The 23,647-nt window shown below is 51.1% G+C and overlaps 5 protein-coding genes across 5 annotated transcripts; 3 read left to right on the top strand and 2 right to left on the bottom strand.

Moving 5' to 3' along the window:
- Positions 1-1,302: 1,302 nt before the first annotated feature.
- Positions 1,303-6,185, top strand: INS49_004867 (uncharacterized protein; the record flags this gene model as incomplete). The annotated part of the gene is made up of 7 exons (XM_043165654.1): positions 1,303-1,599; positions 1,651-3,225; positions 3,287-3,967; positions 4,175-4,267; positions 4,311-4,326; positions 4,396-5,691; positions 6,034-6,185. 7 exons carry the CDS (start codon positions 1,303-1,305, stop codon positions 6,183-6,185), a joined length of 4,110 nt encoding a protein of 1,369 aa, XP_043017783.1.
- Positions 6,186-7,601: 1,416 nt separating this feature from the next.
- INS49_004866 (uncharacterized protein) lies at positions 7,602-11,495 on the top strand (the record flags this gene model as incomplete). The annotated part of the gene is made up of 5 exons (XM_043165653.1): positions 7,602-7,618; positions 7,675-7,739; positions 7,799-8,064; positions 9,964-10,582; positions 10,636-11,495. 5 exons carry the CDS (start codon positions 7,602-7,604, stop codon positions 11,493-11,495), a joined length of 1,827 nt encoding a protein of 608 aa, XP_043017782.1.
- Positions 11,496-11,728: 233 nt separating this feature from the next.
- Positions 11,729-12,519, bottom strand: INS49_004865 (uncharacterized protein; the record flags this gene model as incomplete). The annotated part of the gene is made up of 2 exons (XM_043165652.1): positions 11,729-12,058; positions 12,133-12,519. The coding sequence occupies 2 exons, from the start codon at positions 12,517-12,519 to the stop codon at positions 11,729-11,731; spliced, it is 717 nt and encodes a 238-aa protein (XP_043017781.1).
- Positions 12,520-12,672: 153 nt separating this feature from the next.
- On the top strand, positions 12,673-13,149 carry INS49_004864 (uncharacterized protein; the record flags this gene model as incomplete). Its single annotated transcript, XM_043165651.1, has 2 exons — positions 12,673-12,700; positions 12,806-13,149. The coding sequence occupies 2 exons, from the start codon at positions 12,673-12,675 to the stop codon at positions 13,147-13,149; spliced, it is 372 nt and encodes a 123-aa protein (XP_043017780.1).
- A 1,407-nt stretch (positions 13,150-14,556) lies between these two features.
- INS49_004863 (uncharacterized protein) lies at positions 14,557-22,813 on the bottom strand (the record flags this gene model as incomplete). The annotated part of the gene is made up of 11 exons (XM_043165650.1): positions 14,557-16,304; positions 16,366-17,583; positions 17,738-19,981; positions 20,033-20,340; positions 20,615-20,650; positions 20,712-21,049; positions 21,114-21,226; positions 21,282-21,405; positions 21,468-21,843; positions 22,037-22,169; positions 22,345-22,813. The coding sequence occupies 11 exons, from the start codon at positions 22,811-22,813 to the stop codon at positions 14,557-14,559; spliced, it is 7,107 nt and encodes a 2,368-aa protein (XP_043017779.1).
- Between the last annotated feature and the right edge of the window lie 834 nt (positions 22,814-23,647).

The raw sequence follows: 23,647 nt of genomic DNA, 5'->3' as shown, positions 1-23,647 counted from the left end.
TTATTATTTTAAATATTAAATTATTATAATTTTTATAATAAATAACTTAATAAAAGTTTTAATTTAAAATATCTTTTATATATATTAAATTAAAAAGATTTAATTATTAAAGAATTAAATTATTATATTAACTTAATTTTAAAACTTTTTATATTAAATTATTAATAAGTATATATAAAGCTTATATATAAAGGAATTTATTAAAAAATATATATTATTACTTAAATAATTTAAATAAAAGATAATTATTAAGGAAATTAAAAAAAATAATAAAAACTAAGAAAAGGAAATAATAAATAATTAAGCTATTTATAATGCTTAATTTTAAAAAAATAAAAAGTAGCTAAAGGAAATTAATTTAAAATAATATTAAATATATTTTAATAATAAAAGTAAAAATAAAAATAATAATATTTATATTATAAAGATATATAATAAAAATAAATATAAGCTAAAGAATTTAGCATTAACTTTATAAATATTAACTTTCTTTATAAAAAAGAAATTTAAAATTAAGGCTATAATATAAAAATTAATAATTTTTATAAAAAAGCAATCCTAAAAGCTAAATATTAAGAATAATAAATATAATATTTAAGGAATAATATAATAATAATAATTATAAGTTTAAAAAGTAATATAATAATAAAAGTTATTAAAATTTATTTTAAAATTTATAAGTTATAATTTTAAGCTTTTTTAATAATATTTTTTTATAATAAAGATTATATATATTTAATATATAATAAATTATAATTTTAAGGTTAATTATAATAAAAATTATTAATTATAATAAAGATTATATATACTTATTAAAAAAAGAGAAAAACTATAAGTATTGGTAAGTATAATTCTTATATTTAAAAGGCTATTTTAGTTATCCCCTCCGGGGCATATAACCTCTTAAAACTTAGACAGAATAACACTAATACATAATTGCTTCCCATACGATTATCGTACGTACGAGAGACCTCCCAACAGTTTCCGTATAGAAGAATTGACCAGGATCGTCGTGCTTGATGACCTAAAGAGGCGCAGAGCCTTAATCCTCGTCTTCAGCGCGACCTGGAACAGTTCCTCATTGGTCAACAGTGTGATGCAGGCGACCAACCGATGAGCGAAAGAGGCTACGATCGTCGTGATAGAGTCTGCCTCTGTGCCCCATAGAATGAGTCCACCTATAGCCTGTCTTTCCTTACAGATAATCAGACCTGGCAGTCCTCGTTCTCTGTCAATCTTTTTGGCCGTTGCTACCTCAGTCCTACTTTCCATCTACTTGACTACCACTATTGTTACAAAGCAATGGCGCAGCAGTCACCCGAAGCGACGAGAAAGACGGCTTTGGGCGGGGAGATAGGCATGACGGCAATATGGGACGAAGCCATCGATGGTTTCAAAGATATCTGTGGCGAGTCCCTTCTCAGAGGTGACGTGAAGTCTTTCGACGATGTGCAGAAGAAGATTGAGAGCGTCAGCAAGGTTGCAGGTGGCTTCGACCCCGAGCAGGAAGAGAAGTGGGACAAGGCGAAAAGAGTCGGACTCGACTCGCTGAAGTACTTAAAGATGCTTGTCGGAGTCGCCTCCAAAGCTTCTTCGCTTGTATGTCGCAGTGCTTATTATCTGCAGCCAGGTGGAAGCTGACGATTCTAGGGGTTTGTCCCTGCCGGGGCCGCGGACATCACCAGTAACGCGCTTTGCTTTGTGTTCGACATTCCTTTAGCCATCAAGGGCTACCACGATGCCATCAATGACGTCTTCGGAAAGGTGTCGACGTCCCTGTCTCAGTTTCGAATTTACGATTCAATGGAAAGTATCGACGCGTCTCTCGACGGTTTACTCCTCCAGGAAATTCGGACCGTCATGGTCAGCTTCGTCAAGCTGTGCGCCCACGTGGTCAAGTACCGGCAGGGGAGCAGGTGGAAAAGGTTGCGACAAGATTTCAAGTCGATCTTTGACGATGACTCCGGCCTGAATGGAGAGATGACCAAGTTCAAGGACGCCCTACAGCGGAAGCATGAAATCGAGGGAACCATCACGCTCGCTCAGGTGGTTGACACGCGGAAGGACATGGTGCAGATTCTTGAGCAGTTCATCGTCTTCAACAAGACATTTGAGGAGACACAGAAAAGACTGCAGTCCTTCAAAGATGACACCGACCGGAAAAAGGCCCTCGAAAGGATCCGTGACAGCCTCAGCGTGCCGTCCACAGTACGTCTGGACACAAAGTCCACGCAGACTTGCACCAACATATTCGCGAAGTGCTTCAATGGTACTGGATCATGGATAACAGAACATAAATCGTATAAGTGTTGGACAGAGTCGAAGGATCAGAAGGAGACCTCTCACGTCCTCATTGTGTCGGGGCCACCGTCCTCGGGCAAGTCCTCGGTCTCAGCCATAATTACCAAGCGCCTAGAGGAGTCCAAGGACCGCACATACGTCGCACACTACTTTTTCCCAGCCAGTGCGAAGAGATCAGAAGATGAGAGAGATAGCGTGCGCTATGTCTTGAAATATATGGCCTTCCAGATCGCGAGGGTCGACGACAGCGTACGGAAGGCACTGAGCAAAGCATGCGATGAGGGTTCCGTCACGCTAAGGGGAACGGCGAGCCTTGAACGCCTATGGACGGACCTGAAGATTGGAGCAACGGGGTCGGGGGCCACATACTATCTTGTATTCGACGGCCTGGAGAACCTGCCAGATCGCCAGGCTGAAATGCTGGTCAACTTGATATTCAGCTCGAAGCTGGCGGGGCAACCGATGAGGCGTGTGCGCGTGCTTTTGAGCGGGATGGACAAGTCCTTGAGCGGTCCCAGCATGGGGAACGCGCTACGGGTCCGAATGGAGCAGTACAATGGGCCAGACATGCGCATCATCATCAATGAGCAGCTCAGCATCCGAGGGCTGCTGCAGCATGCGGAGCCCGGCTCGGACCGGGAAATGGCAAGGGAGAAGGTTCTCGACAAATTACCGAAGAGCGTGGGCGGAAGTTATTCCCTATTGAAATTCGGGATGGACAACGTGATTCGTATCTTGAGCACGCGTACGGCTATCAAGGACTTGGACAAGATGCTGACAGGATCAATCAACAGTCACGAGGTGGCTATCAATCAGTTGCAACGCTCCTTGACGGGGCAAGAGATCAGTGACCTCAACGAGCTGCTGAAATGGGTTCTCTTCAGCAAGACAGCTTTGACCTTGGACCAGCTGGAGTCTGCTATGGTATGTTCTTGCTGTCAGAGAAGCCTCAACTTGCACATGCTGATCGATGACAACCGTGAAGTATCTCTCCTCAGGCATAAAGTCTCCTCTAGCGTCGCTGGAATACATAATCACCAATAAATACTCAGCCGTCCTCAAGATCGACGGTGACTGCGTCTACGGCCAGGACAATGTCGAAGGCTACGTCAGAAGGAAGGCACCCGACTCTGGCAGGTCCTCGCGGCCAACAATCAGTATGTCGATCAAGATCAATGACGTGGACCAGGAAATGTGCGGGCACTTCTTCTGGGACCTTGCACAACAGGCGATTCGGCACAACTTCAAGTTTGATTTCGACGCCGCCTCGAACACCAGCCACAACACCATCGACGTGGACGAATTTGAGGCTCACCACACCATCGTGACGCGGGCTTTGGATTACCTGACAGACGAGCCTACAGGCCAAACCAAAGTTATTGGACCGTTTCTCGTCTTCTGGCTGCCGTACCACCTGGACCGGCTCCGCCACCTTGAGGACGAAGAGAAGGGTAGCCTGATGCCTGGCCAGAGGCTGGAGATTGGACGAAGTCTGTACAACTTGTTCAAGGATGAACAAGTCTTTACACGACACATGGAAAGTTTCAAGACAACATACTGGACCGAGGAAAAAATAAGGCAGGTCAAGACGTGGTTGATGGACTCGGCGGTTCAACTGCGGAGGCTGGCGCCGAAGTGGCTCGATGAGGTACAGGAAGCGAATCCAGTGAGAGGCTTTTTGAAAGCAGTGGTGGAAACGGTTGTGAAAGGTCTTCTGAGGGGAGAGGAGTTGGGATGTGCAGAATGCGTATAATTGGATCAAAGAGTTCATGAAGGTGGTGAGTTCTGTGTGGCTCCCGTTCGAGACCACCCCTCTGATCTAGAAGCCCCCAAAATGGAACACAGAGCTCTACTGACCATTCCCTCGCACCAGGACACCAAAAACCTCTCAGATAACACCACTGATGGTGATGCAAGTTCATCTAGCTCCAGTGTCAGCTCCTCCGCCGAGATCGACTGGGGGGAAGTGAGCAAGTGGTGCCAAGACTACCTGACTCTGCCCAATTCAGCCCTCGATTCCCTCTGGTACGAGCGACTCGCCGAGGTCGCGTCCTCACAGGGAAGCAAAGCCGAAACCGTCATGTCACTCTACAGACAAGCCCTCAGACAAGGGAGCCCCAGCTGGCTGCTACCGCGGCATTGGAGAAACCTATTTTTGCCTGGACAAAATCCCGGACGCCATCGCGCAGGTAGAAATGGCGCTTGATAAAGCGGACCAAGACGGTGCCACGCCAAAGCCCGACAAGCATGACTTCGCCGATTTGCATTTAAGGCTGGGCGAGTATTCTTACAAAGCCGAGGATACGCAAAAGGCCGCGCACCATTACCAGGAAGCGTGCATGAGTGACGATGAAGGTCAGGTGATGAAAGGACAACTGGGACACGTGAAAGCCGTGTTGGACCTCCCGGACCCTGAGGTGAAAGTGACGCTTTTTCAAAGCTTACTGACTCATGAAGATGGAAAGGGGAGCATGGTCAATGTTCTCAAGATGATCGCGCGAGACGGCGATCGTGATCATATCATGTCCAAGATATTTGCGGTGCCGAGGGGTCATCGAGATCTTTTCAAAGGCATCGTTCGAGCTCTGGAAACGGCGACGGCCAATGCTGAGCTCGGTGCGTACCGGGCATCAGAGCCGCTGAGCGATGCACGCTTTGCCGAAGACGAATCCCGCGGCGTGTTGCTTTACTATAGGGCCATTGCGGCATACAAGCACGAGGTCTCACCAGGGGATATCGAACCCGTCGGCGCGGCTGTGAAGCTGTGGTTGGAATGCCGGGATCAGCTCTCTGGCGTTGGAGGTTCCAATGCCTCTGTCGTGAGACAGGATGCCACCAGGGAGCTAGCCAAGCACTATTTCCACAACATGGTGGACGGAGAGCACCGGGACGACATCGGCACGTTGTCCGAACTGGCCGGCGTCGATTCTAAGATTACCATCACCGACCCCTCGAGCTATCTTGCCGCCTTGTACGCTCTGCGTCGTGACCACGTTCAGTCCAGGGCAATTCTGGGCCCACGGATCAAATTCGCGTTATGGATTCTCTCGGATGAGGTGCCCGAGAACGACAGATTGGGATTCCAAATCATCTCCAGCACACTGCCGCAATATGGCGACCTCAAGAACGCGGCCGTTGCTGTGTCTCTATCGGGCCAGCCGGATCTTGTGACTGAAGCATTGTGTTTCGAGCCACATGACATTGCCGAAGTCGAGGGCACGGAAAAGGATCGAGGAATGGACATCCTTACCAAGCTATCCCGAGAAACTGTCAAGGCTGCCCAGGCCCAGGTTCCGGACGCCTCGCAGCAGCTACGACGGTTGGAGGCCGCCAAATTGCATATCGAATCTGTTCTCGATGACATACAGACAAAAGTCAATGCGGAAGACCGTTATGGCACAGACGACGCGACCGCCTTGATTTGCATCACCGCTATCGCGAACCGCCTGTCCGCGCTGCAGCGATCGCACGCAGCTGGTCTAGATAAGAGTCTTATTAGCGCTACGAGATTCTGTGACGGTCGCCTTCCGGATGGACGACGATGTGACTTCAAAGCTGATTTCTACGGGGAGTTCTTTCACTGCATTTACTGTGTGGATAAAGACTTTTGCGAAGGTTGTTTCGGGCGGTTGCGCGATCCCCAGGACTCTGTGGTGATCACAACGTGCAGCCCTCATCATCGATGGTTGAGAATACCACCTCTTGGACGAGATATGTATGTCGGGCCGCGAGCGAAGACTGTACGGATCCCAAATGAAGTGAGAGCCTTGGAGAGCGACGAGAAGATCCTGGAGATTTTGTACGCGGAAGAGGGGGAGGGACAGGAGACTACGGTCGAGGAGTGGAAGGCGGCCTTAGCCAAAGAATGGGATATTCGAGACTAGGCCCTCAAATCTGAACCACTACACCAGCCGAAGGAAAGATCAACGCTAGGAGGAAACCAAAGCTACATGCACGTCGCAAGCAATTTAACATGCACTGTATTTAGAAGCTCGATTGTTCGTTATCACTGGAATATTTCAAACATCTAAGCTTTCTAACTTTCGTCCTCAAGCTGGGGGGGATGGCCAGATTACGCACCCATCGCTCGATTGACTGTCCATACCGCAACATGATCTGTGCACCCCTACTTTGTCAGGAGCTAAGCCTTCGGTCCGTCAGTCGCTAGCATGCCTTACCCAGAACGCTAATTTTTAGACGCCATTTCAAGAGTGTGTAACTGAAAACGAGCTTGTCTCGCTGTGATGTCTCCAACCGGACCAACCAAATCAGATACTAAGACAGACTGGGACTCGCCATTGCCGCAAAGCCTCACGGACCGATTCAGCTACGATGGAATGTCAACATGTGACAGGTCTAGATCTCCTTTGTTCATCGATTACTAGAAGACGCTGGACGATTTCTTCGTTCCCGAGGGACTGGTCAAGCACGTCACTCTTTTTCAACCTGTCAACTACCTCGCACCCCTTGAGGGACTTCCCTTGGTCTCCCATTACTCACTTCTTGACTTGTTTTCACTGTCTTCGACGGCAACCTTGCCACGATGGATCGCTGCACCTCCATGGTATTCATATTATGGCTACTGTTTGCCATTTCGGGCGTCTTCCTTGGACTCCGAGTGTACTGCAGGTGCCGTGGAGGTGGCAGGCTATGGTGGGATGATTGGGTCATGATTTTTGCGTTTGTCCGTTATTCCTCTTGTTTTTTTTTCGTACACGAGCCCGTGTTCCACCTTCTTGCTGACATCCGGATATCACTAGATGCTTTCAGGCGCAGATCATGGTTGTGGTACGGTCCTGATCGACCTCGGTGTCGGCAAGCACATCTGGGAGATAGACCCAGCGAACCTTCCGAAAATGCACATGCTCACCCGTACAGGTACAGCTTGCGCCATACTGGCCTGTGCTTTAACGAAGACATCTTGGGCTCTTACAATGCTGAGAATTGTAAGATCGACACGAGATTGCATGAGAGTAGTGGTGTGGTGTCTACTGGTATCCGTCAACGTACTGATGGACGTGGGAATCATCCTCAGCTTCCTGGAATGTGACGGGACAGGTCTCACTGTGTCGCCGAAACAAATGTGGTGTTGGACCAACCTAATTGCAGCCAATTATAATGTTTTCTCAGCCGGTAAGTGGCTTTCAGTGCATCAAACTCGTGTAACACTTCATTGACTCGCGCCAATTACCTCCAAAGCCTGGTCTGGGGTTGCGGATATCATTCTCGCCGTGTTAGCTTGGGTCATCATTTTACCCATGCAAATGAGAACGAAGGACAAAGTTGGCGTCGCAATTGCTATGAGTCTGGGAATCGTGTAAGTGTTGGTTGATACGAGACTGAAAGGCGATAGCATCTGACGCCCCTGGACAGTTCCGGTATAATGGGGCTCGCCAAAACAGCCAACGTACTCCTCATGGCCAAAATGGATTTCACCTGTTAGTAATCTCCGCAAATATTATCCTTCTGATTGTCTACCCTTCTCTAACAAACACAGACGAGGTTAGGAATCTCATTATCTGGACGGCGGCAGAAATAGCCAGTCTCATCATGGCTGCCAGCGTGCCATTCATCCGTCTTTTTGTGAAGGGCAAGCTCGCCACGTCAAGGTCGCATAGCAGCGGAGCTCAAGGACTAAACGAGCAGCCACAAGAAAAATCAGCCATGTCCAGCATGCCCACTACGGTTGGATCTAGTCGACCGGATTGGCGAGCACAGTCTGGAGACTCTGGCTTACTGGATGATAGTCAGCCGGAGACGGCTGTGAGTCATGGCACTCTTGGCCCGTAACCTTGAACCCGGAATTTTGATGCGTCACAGTTATTGGTAATACGCTTGTGACGCGAGATAGTCGTGGAGTCTATTTTGTTATGTCATATAGAGGCCCAGAGAATGACTGCCTAGATATGTCGACCATTGGAAAAGTTGTTGTAATAATAGAACTTTATCATATTGGTTTTACTCCGTTACTAAAGGTCGAGCCCAAGATTGCCATCCTGCACTAGCCTTTGGTCAGTAAATCACTGTCAATCCAAGTCTACAAGCTTTGTTAATATAAATATCAAGATGTTGTCGTGAGTTTCAGCTGCCCAGTGGCGCGACGTCGCTCACCGTTGGGGAGCGTGTTAGAATTCTGATCTTTCCGTTAGATTATCGGAATTTGTCGTCCGGTATAGCGGAACGAGCAGAAAGAGAATACTCCACAGCAGCAGCCAAACTTCTAGAGACCCAAGGTCTAGTTTTTCTACCCGGTGGTAATTCTCTATGGGACTTCGCAGTGTGATGAGATTTTCACAGCCTATCTCGTATCTCAGATGAATCAAGTCTAGGGCAATCCGGGGAAATCTGGGGTACCCCGCAGCAACCCCAGCCGCCCAACCCACCTCCAGGCATTTGCCCTGGTTGACAAGTACGACGACGCGGTGTACAAGGAAAACGCCGCAGCGACTTGACGTCTAGCTCGTGAGGCCCTTGCCGGGTACAATTGCCGACGGATGTCTTGGATTAGCTGGCAGGCTGGGCGGTGTCTCCCCCTTCGGAAAAGCGACAGAAACGGGACGAACCAGCGCAGATCGAGCACGGAAAGCTGCGCGCAGGGTATCCCAGCGTGTTTTTTTTCGTCGGAGATTGCGCCAGAGGGACGCGATGTATCCGAGCCTAGGGGAATCCATCTTGGGATCTCCCGTGTTGAGGGGTGGTGTTGACTCACCAGATATACGGCCGGTGAGCGACTTTCAGAACCTTCTCGGGCCCGTGGTCAAACTCCTGGATCTTTGTCTGGCCTTTCTCGTTGCGTCAAGCTCCTGGACCATCAAAATGCCTTCTTCTTTCCTTGCCAGCCTTTCTCCAGCCTCAGCGGGACTCACCAATGCGCGTGCCGTTGCCTGTGATCCATCGACCTTTCAATCTCTGACTTTGCCCAATGTCGAGGTATCATCCCTGGATGTGCTCGTCAACACCACGGCCTCGTCGGAGTCCTCGGCCGGGAGTCAGCGTACGCCCACCCAGCTTCTACAGTACGCCCACCCAGCTTCCAGCGTTGGCCCACCCAGTACAAGGAAAATTAGCTGCATCCGCATTAAAATGCAAGTACTGCGGGGTTTTTAATAAGCCAGGGTAGCTATTTTCCAATTTAAGCAATACTTTAAAAATACAAGCCTAAAAAGCCCAGAGGGCCCCAGAGCGCCCAGAGCGCCCAGAGCGCCCAGAGCGCCCAGAGCGCCCAGAGCCCCCAGAGCCCCCAGAGCCCCCAGAGCCCCCAGAGCCCCCAGAGGGCCCCAGAGCGCCTAGAGGGCTGCAGAGCGCCCAGAGCCCCCAGAGCGCCCAGAGCGCCCAGAGCGCCCAGAGCCCCCAGAGCCCCCAGAGCCCCCAGAGCCCCCAGAGGGCCCCAGAGCGCCTAGAGGGCTGCAGAGCGCCCAGAGCCCCCAGAGCCCCCAGAGCGCCCAGAGGGCTGCAGAGCGCCCAAAGGGCCGTAGAGCGCTTAGAGGGCGCAGAGGGCGCAGAGGGCCGCAAAGGGCGGCAAAGGGCGGCAGAGAGTAGAAGTAACTTTTAAGTTGCAAATAAAGGGGTAGCTATGGGACCCCTTTAAGGTAGCTATAGGACCCCTTTAAGATAGCTATAGCTATGCTTTATTAATAACCCCGCAGTACTAATATTTTATAGCGCATGCAACCAATTTCCTTGTACTGGGTGGGCCAACGCTGGAAGCTGGGTGGGCGTACTGTAGAAGCTGGGTGGGCGTACGCTGACTCCTCGGCCGGCAGTGAGCTCTGCCAGGTTACGGTGCATTACACACATCCTGGCCAGAATGACACCGTCAACGTATTGATCGGCCTACCTCTGCTCGCGGCTGACTGGAACGAGCGCTTCCAGATGGTCGGCGGCGGCGGGTGGGGCACCAGCTATCCAAACAACATGTTCGCAGCGGTCGCGGAGGGCTACTCCTCGGTAGCCACAGACGGTGGCCACGACAATAACGCGCCGGTGGCTGATTGGGGTCTAGTCAGCGAAGGCAACGTCAACTGGCCATTGTTATGGAACTTCGCTGTGGACGCATTGGACGAAGGAGCATCCCTGGGCAAGCTAGCTATCGAGCTGTATTATGGCACGCCTCCAAAGTACTCTTATTATAATGGCTGTTCAACCGGTGGTCGCCAGGGACATATCATGGCTCAGCAGCACCCTGAACAATTTGACGGAATCCTGGCTGGAGCCCCTGCGATCAACTGGCAGCGCTTCATCGTACAAGAGTACTGGGGGCCCCTTATGGCAAACCTTCTTGGTAAGTCGGTTCGTTGCTCACACCTGGGTGCGGAGGCTAATGACTGCCAACAGACACCATACCTCCTGCGTGCGTGCTGGACGCCTTCACTAACGCCGCGATCAATGCATGCGATGGATTAGATGGCGTCGAAGATGGAATTATTGCATTTCCAGAACAGTGCGAATTCGACGCGGAGTCCATAGTTAACTCCACTATCAACTGCACTGAGCCAAGCGGATCCGTTGTTATCACAGCGAAGCACGCCGAGCTAGTCAACGCTATATGGCAAGGACCGACATCCGTGGAGGGTAAATTTGAGTGGTACGGAATGGCGAAAGACGCTTCTTTGCTCAGACTCCTGAACACAACGTGCGATACCGCGGATAACTGCACGGTCGTCCCTTTTCCCATCGCCGCGGACTGGCTCAAAGTGTTTGTAGCGAAGAACACGTCGCTGGATCTAAGTAGCTTAAGCAGGGCGGACTATGATAAGCTGTACCGCGCATCCGTTGCGCAGTACTCCTCCGTCATTGGAACGGACAATCCCGACTTGACTGACCTGCAAAATGCGGGAACTAAACTGCTCACCTGGCACGGCATGGCAGACCAACTCATCACTTACCACGGAACGGTCGACTATTACGACCGAGCGACAGAGTTTAATCCAAACATCACGGATTACTACCGATTCTTCCTCGCGCCCGGAGTAGAGCATTGTGGTCTGGGCCCAGGTCTCGACCCTCACCTTACCATCTTCGATGCCCTACTCGCTTGGGTTGAGAATGGCACAGCCCCTGACACCATACCCGCTACAGGACCGGCTGTTGGTGATACGAATGCCACTAGAGAAGTCGGTTTATGCCTGTATCCTCGGCAGCTCACCTTTGTCGGTTCGGACCCCAATGACGCGACCTCCTTCACGTGTCAATAACACAGTACCGCGACGACTGGCAATCACTTCAAGATCGCACTGAGAACGAGCAGGATCAATTTTAATTCTACTCACCCGCTGCTCTCTGCTGTGCTACATGCCTATATGCTAATCATCTGTGGTCTATTTTCTATGTTCTATCTTCTATGATTGAAAACGCGTGATGGTCTTTCCATTCTCGTGATTTCTTGGTGTTGTAAAAACGTTGGCCCCCAACGAAAGACCAGACTCGGCTACTCGGCGTCTATGTATTCGGCACAGATCGAGTCTCCTTTAAGGTTCATGACCTCAGCGATGGTGTGTTTGGCGATAATACCTCCCATCCAGAGCACATGGTTGAGGGTCGTGTCGTTGCCTGCGTCCCCGTCGTAGTCGAGGTAGGCAGCAGATGGGTACAGCCACCGGTTCTGCTCCATGATGGTCACAGGTGGGACAAGCTGGCCACTCATGTCCGTCAGGCGCGCTGTTAGATTTGCCTCCTGCCACTTCTGCCACAGGCGGTCGAGGCTGGCGTGATGAAGGAAGAAGACAGGGTCTCCCGGGCTCGCGTTTTGGTTCTCCATCTAGAACTCGGTCAGCCAAATCTGCGCTTTCTTACTCCCAGCATTCTCGGGTTGAAGTCTTTGGGTAAGCTTACAGTTCCACCAGTGGCCAAGTGCCCACACGAGTACGGTGAGTCCACGTAGCAAAAGTTGGCTTCGTTGTAAGTGGTCATGGCAAAGCACGTATCGACGTATGATTGGTTTGCAAACTCCCAGGCGGTCTGGTTCCACTCGCGGGCCAGGCAGTACTCATCGTAGTAGTCCACGCCCCAGACCTGGTCCATGCGGAGCGTCGTGTTGGCGAAAGCACCGTCGATAACGCAGTTGGTCCCGTTGGTGATGTTCAACCCGTTGGTTCCGAAGCTGTACTCATCAGATCCCCAGATCGGGGCCTGATCTATTGTCCCATAAACCTCGAGGTCTCTCTGCTCGTCCCAGTAGGGAAGAGCGCCACGGTAGCCGCACTCCCCCTGGGGCAGCATCTAGTGCAGGCGCAGGAATAGTCGGTGCCACGGAAGGAAGGCTCTGTTTGTAGTCGGAAATGTTAGTTGGAAACAATTTGCACGAGCGCCATACAAAGGAAAGACGGCGCATGACACGAACCCGACGCCGTGGATGAAGTTTGATTGCTCAACATGGCAAGACTGGAGTTCATCCCATCTGGTATGTGCGCCGGTAATGCCAGACTTGGCTGGGGAATTCGTCAAGCATAGTATTATCTACCCAGGGATGTTTTACTGACATAGTTTCTGTCATCCCCCACAACAGTCTCGGAAACAATCGCCGGTGCCATCCTCCTGTCTGCCGCACAGTGCGCATTCGTTAATCAGATGCTTAAGACGCTGGCCGTCACTGCACCAGACGTTGACCCGGCCAAGCTCATCGCCACGGGCGTGTCCGAGATCCATGAAGCGTTCCCCGCCGACCAGATCCCCGGGATCTTGCTCGCGTATATGGACGGCCTCCGGATCCCCTTTGCAATCGCCACGGCTACCGCTGGTGCCGCATGCGTCATCACCTGCATCGTCGTAGGCGTCCCCGCCCGTCTCCAAAAGAAGGCTGCTGGCGGCGGCTTGGATTCCAGTGATGACGGTCCGGGGGGGGGGGATTGAGGTTGATCGGCCGGCTTCGAAATCAAGTACATGACTGCCGCTGCGGATTTTCTTAACGACTGTCTACACCGGGGTGATGTCTACTATTGGAATGTACATAAACCAAGGCGCATATTCTTTTGCCTTGATAACGGGCGCAGAAGGGGGCATACCTTCCATGTATTTTAAGATTCTATGGTGCTTTCTTCTAACAGCTCGCTCAAACCATCTGTGTTGTTAGAGTCAATCAGATTATGAGGAATTTGATTACCGGTCTTAATAGAAGTGTTCAGTCAGTCCGGCCTGGAGCTATCGAGCTAGCACGAAGCACTAGCCACCATGACACCAACCGGTCATTAGACCAGCATACATAAGGTCATTGAGATTGTTTCTAGCACCAGCTGCCCCATGAAGGGGGAAAAAAGAGGATAGTACAGTGGTCAAGAATCTAAATTCAATTTAAGAAAAACATTTAAAGATCAGGGGCAGCTGGGATCTAGCCTACCATCTAGCCTGCCATCTAACCTACCTATCACCATCTAACCTACCTGCCACCCGCAACCTGGAACCGAACCTACCACCCAACCTGGAACCGAACCTTCCCCACACAAACTGGAACCGAACCTACCGCCCAACCTGGAACCGAACCTACCACACACTGGAACCTAGCCTACCACCCAACCCGGAGCCCAACCTGCTATCTAAACTGCCATATAATAGGACGTAGGCCTCAGTTGGCCGAACCTTTTGCCTCTCGTAGGTCACTAGAATTATAGAGACATCCCAGAGATGTTACCAATTAATTTGGTCTGCCGTATATTTGGCTGCAAGAATGTATGCAAAGAAGACAGACGTCCTGTGCTTCGACCCATTTGAACATATTGATATTTCTTTCTTGCTCCCGTACAGCCTGGAGCACTACAACACCTCGCCAAGGAGCCTTGGCATTTTGTCCCAGTTAGTTACCCATCCGCTGTACATGCACATGACCGTGGCGAGGGATTGCTGACCTACTATAATCCCACAACATCGGGCATCAAATAGTGCGTGCAGATCCATGGCTCCTTGGAGTTGTGCGTGAGCATTGCCGACCCGGCACGCCACATGTTCTTGTCGCCCTGCAGGAACAATAGGAGCCTTCGGTAGCATCATCAACAGCGTCGTCATTGCCAAACTAAAACTTGATCGCCGAGTGGGACACTCTTCCACACCAATGGCCTGCAGTAGTCTCAAATATTGGGTAAGGATTCGGCAGAGTCAGGACCCATGGAAGAGTATACTGTTCATTGCGCGCGAAGTCAGCAGCATAAGCCTTATTATATATGGCAGTGAAATACGTACAGATTAAAAACGAGACCACTAGGGATCTATATTCTATTAACACAGCGGATGTTGCGCAGAAAGTCTGTCACGTGTCATGTCCGTCACTCATTTATCAGAGAACCTTTCAGCCAACCTCTTCGTGGCCAGCTCTCCAAGCTGCTCAATAGTACCTCCACTCATCAACTCCAGCACCGAAACATCAATGCCGAGGTTCTGCCTCCACCAATTGCGAACTTCAATGGCCACCAGGGAGTCAACCCCAACGGCTGATAGCGTAAAGCTCAAGTCAATCTCCTCGTTTCCCTTCATGAGGAAGTTTGACACACACCTTCCGAGCTCTTGGGCTATAGTGTCGGCGGACTCTTTGTTGCTGAGCTTGCTCGGATCGGCCATCACACTGGACAAGAACTGCTTGAGGTGATCGGCAACCTCACCCCCTTCCACCATCGAAGTCTTCTGAATGTTCCGGTAGATCGACATACGAGGATCTCGTTTCCACATGCTGCCGTTCTGAGGGTCCATGATCGGGATGCGGGACTCGAGGGCCTGCACGATATGACTTGGGTTCTGGTAGCCGGCCAGCGCGGACTTGGATCTCCGAGGGGCGTACTCGGGAGACGAGCGGGCGATGACCAATTGCAAGCTGTCCAAGAAGTTCTGCTCTGTCAAGAGGGTCTCCAAGGTCTGTAGCAAGGTCTCTCGCGTGCTAGCTGTCCGGCTGACGTAGCCGACGTCGTCGACTGGGCCGATGTCCATAACGGAGGCGGCGAGACCTGACTTTTGTCTGTATTGGACAAAGGAGTCGAGAAATGTGTTGGCCGAGGCGTAGTTGGACTGGCCGTAGTAGCCGAAGGTTCCACCGACCGAAGAGAAGAGGACGAAAAAGTCCATGTCTTTTGGAAGGAGATTGTGCAGATTCCATGTGCCCTGGATCTTTGGTCGCGTGGCGGTGTTCCAGGAGTCAATGTCCATGCTTAGGACACCAACGTCCCGCAAGACCATCGCCATCTGCATGGCACCTGCGATTGGGAGTGAGGCTTGGGCGAGGGCATTTCGGACTTCGTCGTGGTCTGCAACATCGCATGGGAAATACTGAGTGGAGCATCCCATCATGTTGAGCTCCTTGAAGAATGCCTGGTCTTCTTCTGACTTTCCGGCGGATCTTGAGAGGAACATTAGATTCTTGGCACCGTACGAAGCCATCCAACCGGCGATGGCCTTTCCCAGTCCGCCCAAGCCCCCAACGAGAAGATAAGAGACATCGCCTCTGAACTTGGGCGCTGGAACAGCGGGAGTCAGGGGAAGGGTATCATCCCCAGGAAACCTGATGACAATTTTCCCGACGTGAGTTCCCTTCTGCATGAACCTGAAGGCATCCTCGGTGTGCTCTGCATCGAATGTCGTGATTGGCAGGATGGGCCGGAAGTTACCCTCCAGGTATTGGTCGACGGTGAGTTTTAGAAGACGAGCTATGATAGGCTTGTGGGTGACGAGGAGACGAGCGACTTCACCTCCGATGAAGGTCCTGTTGTCCTCGAAAGGATCCAAGGCGAGTTGCCCCCGGCCCATCATATCTCGCTTGCCAATCTCGATCATGGCGCCGTGAGGGGCAACACACTGCCATGAAGTGTGGAGCAGCTCGCCGGACAGGGAGTTCAAGACCATGTCCACACCAACACCCTTGGTGGCCTGCATAACATCGTTCAAGAAGCTGCTGTCTCGAGAGTTGAAAATGCGGTTCCTGGGAATGCCAAATTCCTTTAACAGGAAGGCAGCTTTTTCTTCCGTGCCCACTGTCGCGTAAATCTCCGCGCCGAGCCACTGCGCGACGTTGATGGCGCAGATGCCGACACCTATGATCTATTGTCAGCACACTCAGGGCATTCCTATACAAGTTTTAGGGGTATTTCTTACCTCCGGCAGCACTGTGGATCAGAATAGATTGGCCCCTCTCCAACTTCCATTTCTCCACAAGGAACATGAGAACGGTCACGTAGACGACCGGCATCGTAGCCGCCTCCTTGTCGCTGAGCTGATCCGGGATCTTGACGCAAAGGCTGGCTGGCCTCTGGACGGTAGTTGCGAGACCAACAGATTCACACCCAATCGTCATGACGCGGTCTCCAACGGCGACATTGCTGACCTGGGAGCCTACCGCAGTGATGCGCCCAGCGCCCTCGAGGCCGAGGGAACTGGATCCTTTCTTCAAGGTGTCTCCGCCAGGGATGATACCCATTGCGATCATAACATCCTTGAAGTTCAGACCCACTGCCGACATCTTAACATTGACTTCATCAGGCGCAAGAGGGTCAAGGGCCTGGCCAGTCCAGTTCAGCGTCTGTAAGAGACCCGGGGTCCCGATATTGAGGACCTTGGTCTCGGGCGTCTTTGCAGTGCCACTCAGGGACTCTTCGACAGGGATCCAGTGGAAGCGACTGACATTGAGCACGCCATTGACCCAAGAGTACTCCATGTCGGGATCCAGCTCCGTGATATCCTCTTTTGACTCCTGTAGCTTCTGAGCGACCTGGACAACAGCGCCGGCCGCCCCCTTGCCGGTGTGCTCGAGCTCCAGGGTGGCAAACGACATTGCCAGTTCAGACCTGATGGTTCTAGCCAGGCCGAGGACCTGGGCCGCCTGAGGGTCTTGGGCGTGGATCTGGGCTGGTGGCGTCAGCCACAGAACGGCTGCTTGTGGGAGTAAGTCGATCATGTCCAGAAACTGGGTGAGACCCTCTTCTGTCAGATCCTGCAGCAGCGGCTTGTTGCCCAGGTCAAGGAACGAGATCACATCTTGGTCCGCAGGCAACTGTTGGCCCCAGATGCAGTGATCGATCTCGAAGCCCTTGGAACTGAGTATGTTTGCGACGTCTTTGGGCAGCTGAGACTCCTCGGAGTTCCGAAGCAAGGTAATCTTAGTTGGGCGCGAGGGTGTTGAGGCAGGCTTGGCGATGATATTGGCATTGTAGGTGTATGGTTGCTCATTGTCTAGGGTGACTGAGTCGCACCCTGCAAAGCCGGCAGCCCGTAGTCTCCTATCCCACTCATCGGGAGAGATGAAGGGACTGCCAACTCTGCCGTCCTCTTCACTGAGCCACCAGCCGGAGAACTGTCCCATAATGAAGCTCATCGCTAAGAAATAAGTTAGAACTTTATCTTCCAGACCTGCCCTGGGCGTGGGAGAGGGTAGGTGTAGTATTGAGTTGAAGCTCCGTCCGGCACCCTGAATCGAGCTAATGGAGCTCCCATTTTAAGGAAAAACAGTGAAATCCAGGCTCTTGCTTACCTCTTGTAATGGGGCACAGTTCTTGCAAGAAAAGCTGTCCTTTCGGCTGCAGCAATGTGCGAACATTCGTGAGGGTTTCATGCAGCCATGGGGTCGCATGCAGGACGTTCGAAGCAATGATGAGATCGTACTCGCCCGCAGTGAATCCCTGCTCCAATGGGTTCTTAGATATATCGAGAGCCTTGTATTCGATTCCCTGGTAGTCCGCAAACCGATCCTTGGCCTGGACAAAGAATCCAGAGGATATATCAGTGAACGTGTACTTCAGGTAAAGACGCTCTCCGTAATCAGACTTCAGCTGCTCGAGGAATTTGGCCGTGAGACCGCCTGTCCCAGACCCAATCTCCAGGATCCGCATCTGTGGCTGGGTATGCCCGAGAACCTGCATGAAGTCCTTGAAGTCCCAGATGTCGTTGTACCAGCTGTAAATGCCGGTGAGGACTCCGTTCTGGAGCAGGAGGTCAAGGTAGTCCGTGCGGCCTTCGTAGACGTTCACGGCCTGCTCAAAGGCCCTGACGATAGCGGTCGCTGGGGCCCAGCCTCCCGAGGCTTTGCATATCTCGAAGAACTGTGCGATAAGCTCCCGGCGGAGCTCTGAGCCCATTTCGGTCATCTTCATTGATTCAGGTACCAGCGGATAGGCTGGTTGCTGAAATCGATCGAACTGTTCATCCAGCCAGGCCCTATATTTCTCCAGGTGAGGCAGCGCAGTTGATCGACCAGACAGCGCATGCTTCGTCTCTATGGCGCAGAGAACATACAGCCTTTCCAAATGTTGAATCTGCTCTTTGATGTCGTATTGCATCTTCATCAAATCTCCTGCCTGGATGAAGTCGAAGTGCGGCTTCCATTGTAGCTGAAGAGACTTCAACTCAGGTGACTTCTCCACACCCGAGTCTTCCATCGCGGTGCCCTTGAAGGATTTGAGATAGAAGACCACCTCATCCTCGGACGTGCCGTAGGAGCTTCCTTGGACCGCGCCCGGCTTGCCGACAGCAGTTGTATTGACCTGCATTGTCTTCCCGGCGGCGCCGCCGATGTAGAGTTCGCCTATGAAGGTTGGGAGAAACAGCTTTGTGAAAGTCCTGTAGATGCCCTTGCAGCTCGCTACGGTCAACGACTGAAACACGAGATCGAGTGTTGAAGGATGGATCATATATGAAGACTCGGCAGAGCCTTGCTTGTCTGTGATATCGGCTGCAGCCATAGTATCGACGACGCTGGCGCGTATGTTCTTCAGCCCAGTGAAGTGTGGTCCGTAATTCAAGCCGACTCGAGACATGGTCGTGTACCACCGAGATGACGAGACTTCCCTGTCGAGGCTTTGAGTTGTCTTTGGTGGATTGGGCGAAGCGCGACCACTGCGGACTAGACCGGAGCAGTGCTTGTTCCAGGCCCCGCCATCGTATGAGACAAGTTCGAATTGGTACCATTCGCTGTCCAATGTCGAGGTAAGTCTCTGAGGACGAAGACTGGTAACGACCTCTGTGGGCTTGTCGTTGTGAAGAACCATAGCCTTGCTCAACTCCATATTCCGGATGGTGTAGTCTCGGACATTGGTAATTTGGTAAATAGCTTCACCAGCCATGGCAATGTAGCCGGCTCCTGGGAACACAATATCGCTGCCAACACAATGATCTCTCACCCACGGAATATCATTCAGGCGCAGGAGATTTCTCCACGTGGGCGAGACATCGCTGCCCTCAAGGGTTCGAAGGCCCAGAAGGTCGTGAGGGAGGTGCTTCCGGAATCGCCAGTTCTTCATGATTCTTGTCTCAGCCCAGTAGCTCCTGTCGTAATGCCATGGGTACGTAGGGAGATCGGTGAGTACTTTGGTTGTCTCGGAGGCAAAGGGGTAAGAAATTCGAACCCCGTGAGAATGGAGCTGGCCGACCGCGTGTAGGAAGGAATCGACAGCATCAGTATCTCTGACAAGAGTCGAAACATAGTTGATCGACGCTGAAGCTTCGGTGTAATTCTGTCGCAGAGGACCGCTTAGAGCAGCGTGGGGTCCAACCTCCAGATGTACGGAACAGTCCTTCGCCTTGGAGAGCATTTGTTTCACGGCAGAGTGGAACAAGACTGGCTTTTCCATGTTATCTTGCCAATACTTGGCACCAAAGTCAGATGCCTCGTGCAGTACCTGTGATTTGACACTCGAGTAGAAGGGAATCCTTGGCGCCACGGGGGTTAGGTGTTCTGCGATGAGTCTGTAGTAGGTGTCGCCAACCAGAGTCATATGATCTACCCCTGTTAGTCAAGTGTAGACGTTGATTGAGACATGAAGAGACTTACGGGAATGATATGCCATTTCAACGTGAAGTTTTCTGGCCAAGACGTCCGGATTCTGGATTTTGATCGTGGACATTGTCTTTTCAAGAGCGTCCAAATCCCCGGAGATGGTGACGCTAGATGCGCTGTTTTCACAGGCAACTCGAACACCCGGGAGGAGGTACTTTTCAACCACAGGTCTGCCAATACCTATGGCCGCCATTCCGCCCAGTCGTTGAGCGGTCTTGCAGACGTAGCCCCGATAGAATGCCGCGATAATAGCCTCCTTGGCGGTCAAGGCACCCGCAGCGTACGCTGCGGCAATCTCACCACTGGAATGACCAACCACTGCGGATGGGGTGATCTCCCAAGTACCTAAGAGACGGACAAGCGCAACCTGTAGAGCTGTACAAATTGGCTGTGAGTATTCAGCTTTGCCAAGGATTGTTCTGTCGCTGCAGTTCAAGAGGATGTCTGTTTTATGTAAGCCAGATTTTCTGGGATCAGTTCAGGTTGGGGACGGTATTACCTTCCATCAACCACGTTGGAGAATGTTCCAAATCTTGTAGAACATCATCCATCGATCTGATGCTTTCCAGGAATGACGGGTATTCAAGCATCAGTTCTTTGCCCATGTGCACCCTGGGTAATGGCGGTCAACATTGCTGCACATCTGTAAACTAGCAGGCAGGAAGAGACATACCACTGCGCACCTTGGCCCGTGAATACAAAGGCTGCTTGGCGCGGACCCTGGGACTTGAACTGTGCCGAGACTTGAAAAGGCGTTGTGCCATCTTGAACAATACAGTAGCTCCGTAACTTCAAATGTTCTCGTCTTTGCGCAAGGGTGTATGCTAGGTCCTCAACACGATCGGGATGGTTCTTGACATACTCCTCGATGTTTATGGCGCCCTTTTTCAAGGATTCAGGGTGGTTGGCCGAAAAGAGCAGCAAGTTTTTGCGGGGCTTCTTGGCTGCAACAGAGCGCGGTGGAGACGTGGGAGCCTCTGCACTCAGCGAGGCGGCAGAATCGATGACAAACTAAGTTATGAAGGGAATCAGCCCGTTTTCAATCTCACTTGGCATAAAAAGGGGGAGATCTCACGTGTGCATTCGACCCACCGATGCCATACGAGTTTATACTGATTCGCTCCCGGCGGTTTGCAGGCCATGGAGTAGGTTCCACGGGGACGGTCAAATTGCCGCTTTTCCACGGAACTTTGAATGGTCAGCCTGACTCCATCATTGAACTTCACAGGGATTCGCAGCTTACTTCCCGGGTTTGGAGTCGTGAACTTTATGTTTGGGATGATAGTCTTGTTCTCAAGAGATAGCGCTGCTTTCATGATGCTGGTGATGGCAGCAGCGCCTTCGCTATGGCCCATGTTGGGTTTGATCTATTCTAATGTTAGCGATGTCACGTGTTGCTGCGGTAGGGAAGGGGGATGGGTATTCCTACAGCACCAATGTAGACACCCTTATCACCGAAGCAGTTCGCAATCGCCTTAGTCTCGAGAGGATCCCCTATCTTGGTCCCAGTGCCGTGAGCTTCTACCATCGTGGTCTCCGACAGAGTCAGGCCGGCATTGTGGTAAGCCTGACGGATGACGGCCTCGTGGGCATCCGGGCTAGGGACGGCCAGCCCTGGAGTCTTGCCGTCAGCATTACTAGCTGATCCTCGGATGACTGCCCGAATGGGATTCTTGTCTCTGATCGCCTCGTCTAGACGCTTCACGTAGAGTGCGGTCACAGCTTCTCCTCTGGCGTATCCGTCGGCAGACGCATCGAAAGTCTTGGATGAGCCTTCGGGAGAGAGGGCCATTTGTAGGCTCATGCTGATTGTCATTCCGGGTGCCATAATTAGATTGGTCCCACAGACCATCGCAGAAGAGATCTCGCCCTGCGAAATGGCTTGCAAGGCTTGGTGCAGACCAAGACCACCGGAAGAGCAGGCCGTCTTGATGATCATACTAGCCAATTATTAGTGATTTGATTTATCAAATACGTTTGAATATTCTGCGCCCGTACCTGGGACCCCTGAGATCATATTCGTAAGCCACGCGGTTGGGCAGAGCAAAGTCAAGACCACCCAAAACCCTGTACGGGTTATACTCAAGGGTGTCTTTGTGTTGTAGCTCCTGCCAATCCTCGCTGAACATTCCTGGGAAGAAGTAAGTATTGGGTAGAATACAGAACGTCACATACGAGAAATAATAACGGCGCATTCGAAGGTGGACAATGGGGATTGATGATTACAGAGGCGAAATGTTGATAGTGGCTGCGTGCATGAAAATACGGAGCCTCCCCAGGGAAGGCCAAAGGGAAAAAGAACTTACCGACGTAAGTACCAATGTTCTTTCCTCGCCATTCAGTCTCTCCGGCACTCTCGAAAGCTTCTCTGACTACCTCGAGCACCAATCTGTGATTCGGATCAACCTGCTCGGCCTCAGCCGCGGTGAGGGTGAACATCGACAAGTCAAACATGGAGAAATCAACGTCGCTCAAGAAGTAACCATGCTTGGTGTTGATGGTGCCGTGCTTGCCATGAGGATCGTAGTAGGCATCAACATTATAGCGATCTTCTCCGATAACAGACCGAGCATCACCTTTGTTGGCGAGGAAGTTGTACAGGTCGCTGGCATTGTGGACACCTCCAGGCAACCTCATGCCCATGCCGCAAATAGCAATTGGAACCTGATTGGGCTTTGAAGAACCTGAGTCTTCGGTGGAAGGGCTCGACCACCCATTTGCATGGCCGTTTGTATGGCCGTTTGTGCCTTCAGGATGGTAACCGTTGGTGGCCATGTTCGATGTCGGGTATGAGGATCTAATTGATTGAAAGGTATATAAGGGAAAGATTAAGCTGTGTGGGCATTACTGTGGCCGAGAAATTCAAAGGTTACTGATGTTTTATTCAAAGCCTTGGTGTTAAGTCAGCCAACACCAATGATAGAAATTCGGCTTGGTGCAAATCAAGGGGGGTAGTGGAGTCCAGAGAGTTCATGAAATAGCTGGAGGAAGTTAATCGTATGTCTCACTACATATATGAGAGCTTTATGACCGAGGGAGTGACGAGGCTAACATGGAGAATGGGCACCTTGACACAAGGAGCAGTACCATAGCCATACCGCCCACCAGGTGAAGCACACTCTGTCCTTAGGCATGACATCAAACAGTGCACCTCGGGCATGTCTCAACGACGGATTCTCACTTTCTCGACATCTGTTGCAATGACGTCGTGTGCCACCAGGTCAGCCTGCAAGAGGGACCGACTTGCATCTGGATCAGAGGGCGCTTGTGTCCAGTGGGTGCAGTGAAATCGACCTAGGTAAGAGGCTGACATAGGCCATACACCATCCACGTGGAAGTTTATTTCGTCCAGGTACAGCTCTCTGAATTGTTCCTGTTCTGGCTTAGAGAAGTTGTACCGGTTTAACTCAAATTGACACATTGACGTCAGCGTTTCTGATTCTGGGTCGTGTTTTGACAAAGTACATTACCCACAACTTGGTATGCAAACAAAGAGTACATGGTAACATGAATGATAATAAATAAATTCATTATGATATGGACCTCGAATAATTTTTTTTTTTTTTAGTTTCAGGCGATAGTATTAAAGGATAGGATAATACTTTTTTT

Source organism: Diaporthe citri, assembly GCF_014595645.1.
Source record: "Diaporthe citri strain NFHF-8-4 chromosome Unknown scaffold_13, whole genome shotgun sequence".
NCBI classification, from domain to species: domain Eukaryota; kingdom Fungi; phylum Ascomycota; class Sordariomycetes; order Diaporthales; family Diaporthaceae; genus Diaporthe; species Diaporthe citri.
The sequence above is the reverse complement of the archived record's forward strand: the minus strand, read 5'-3'. Positions and strand labels throughout refer to the sequence as shown.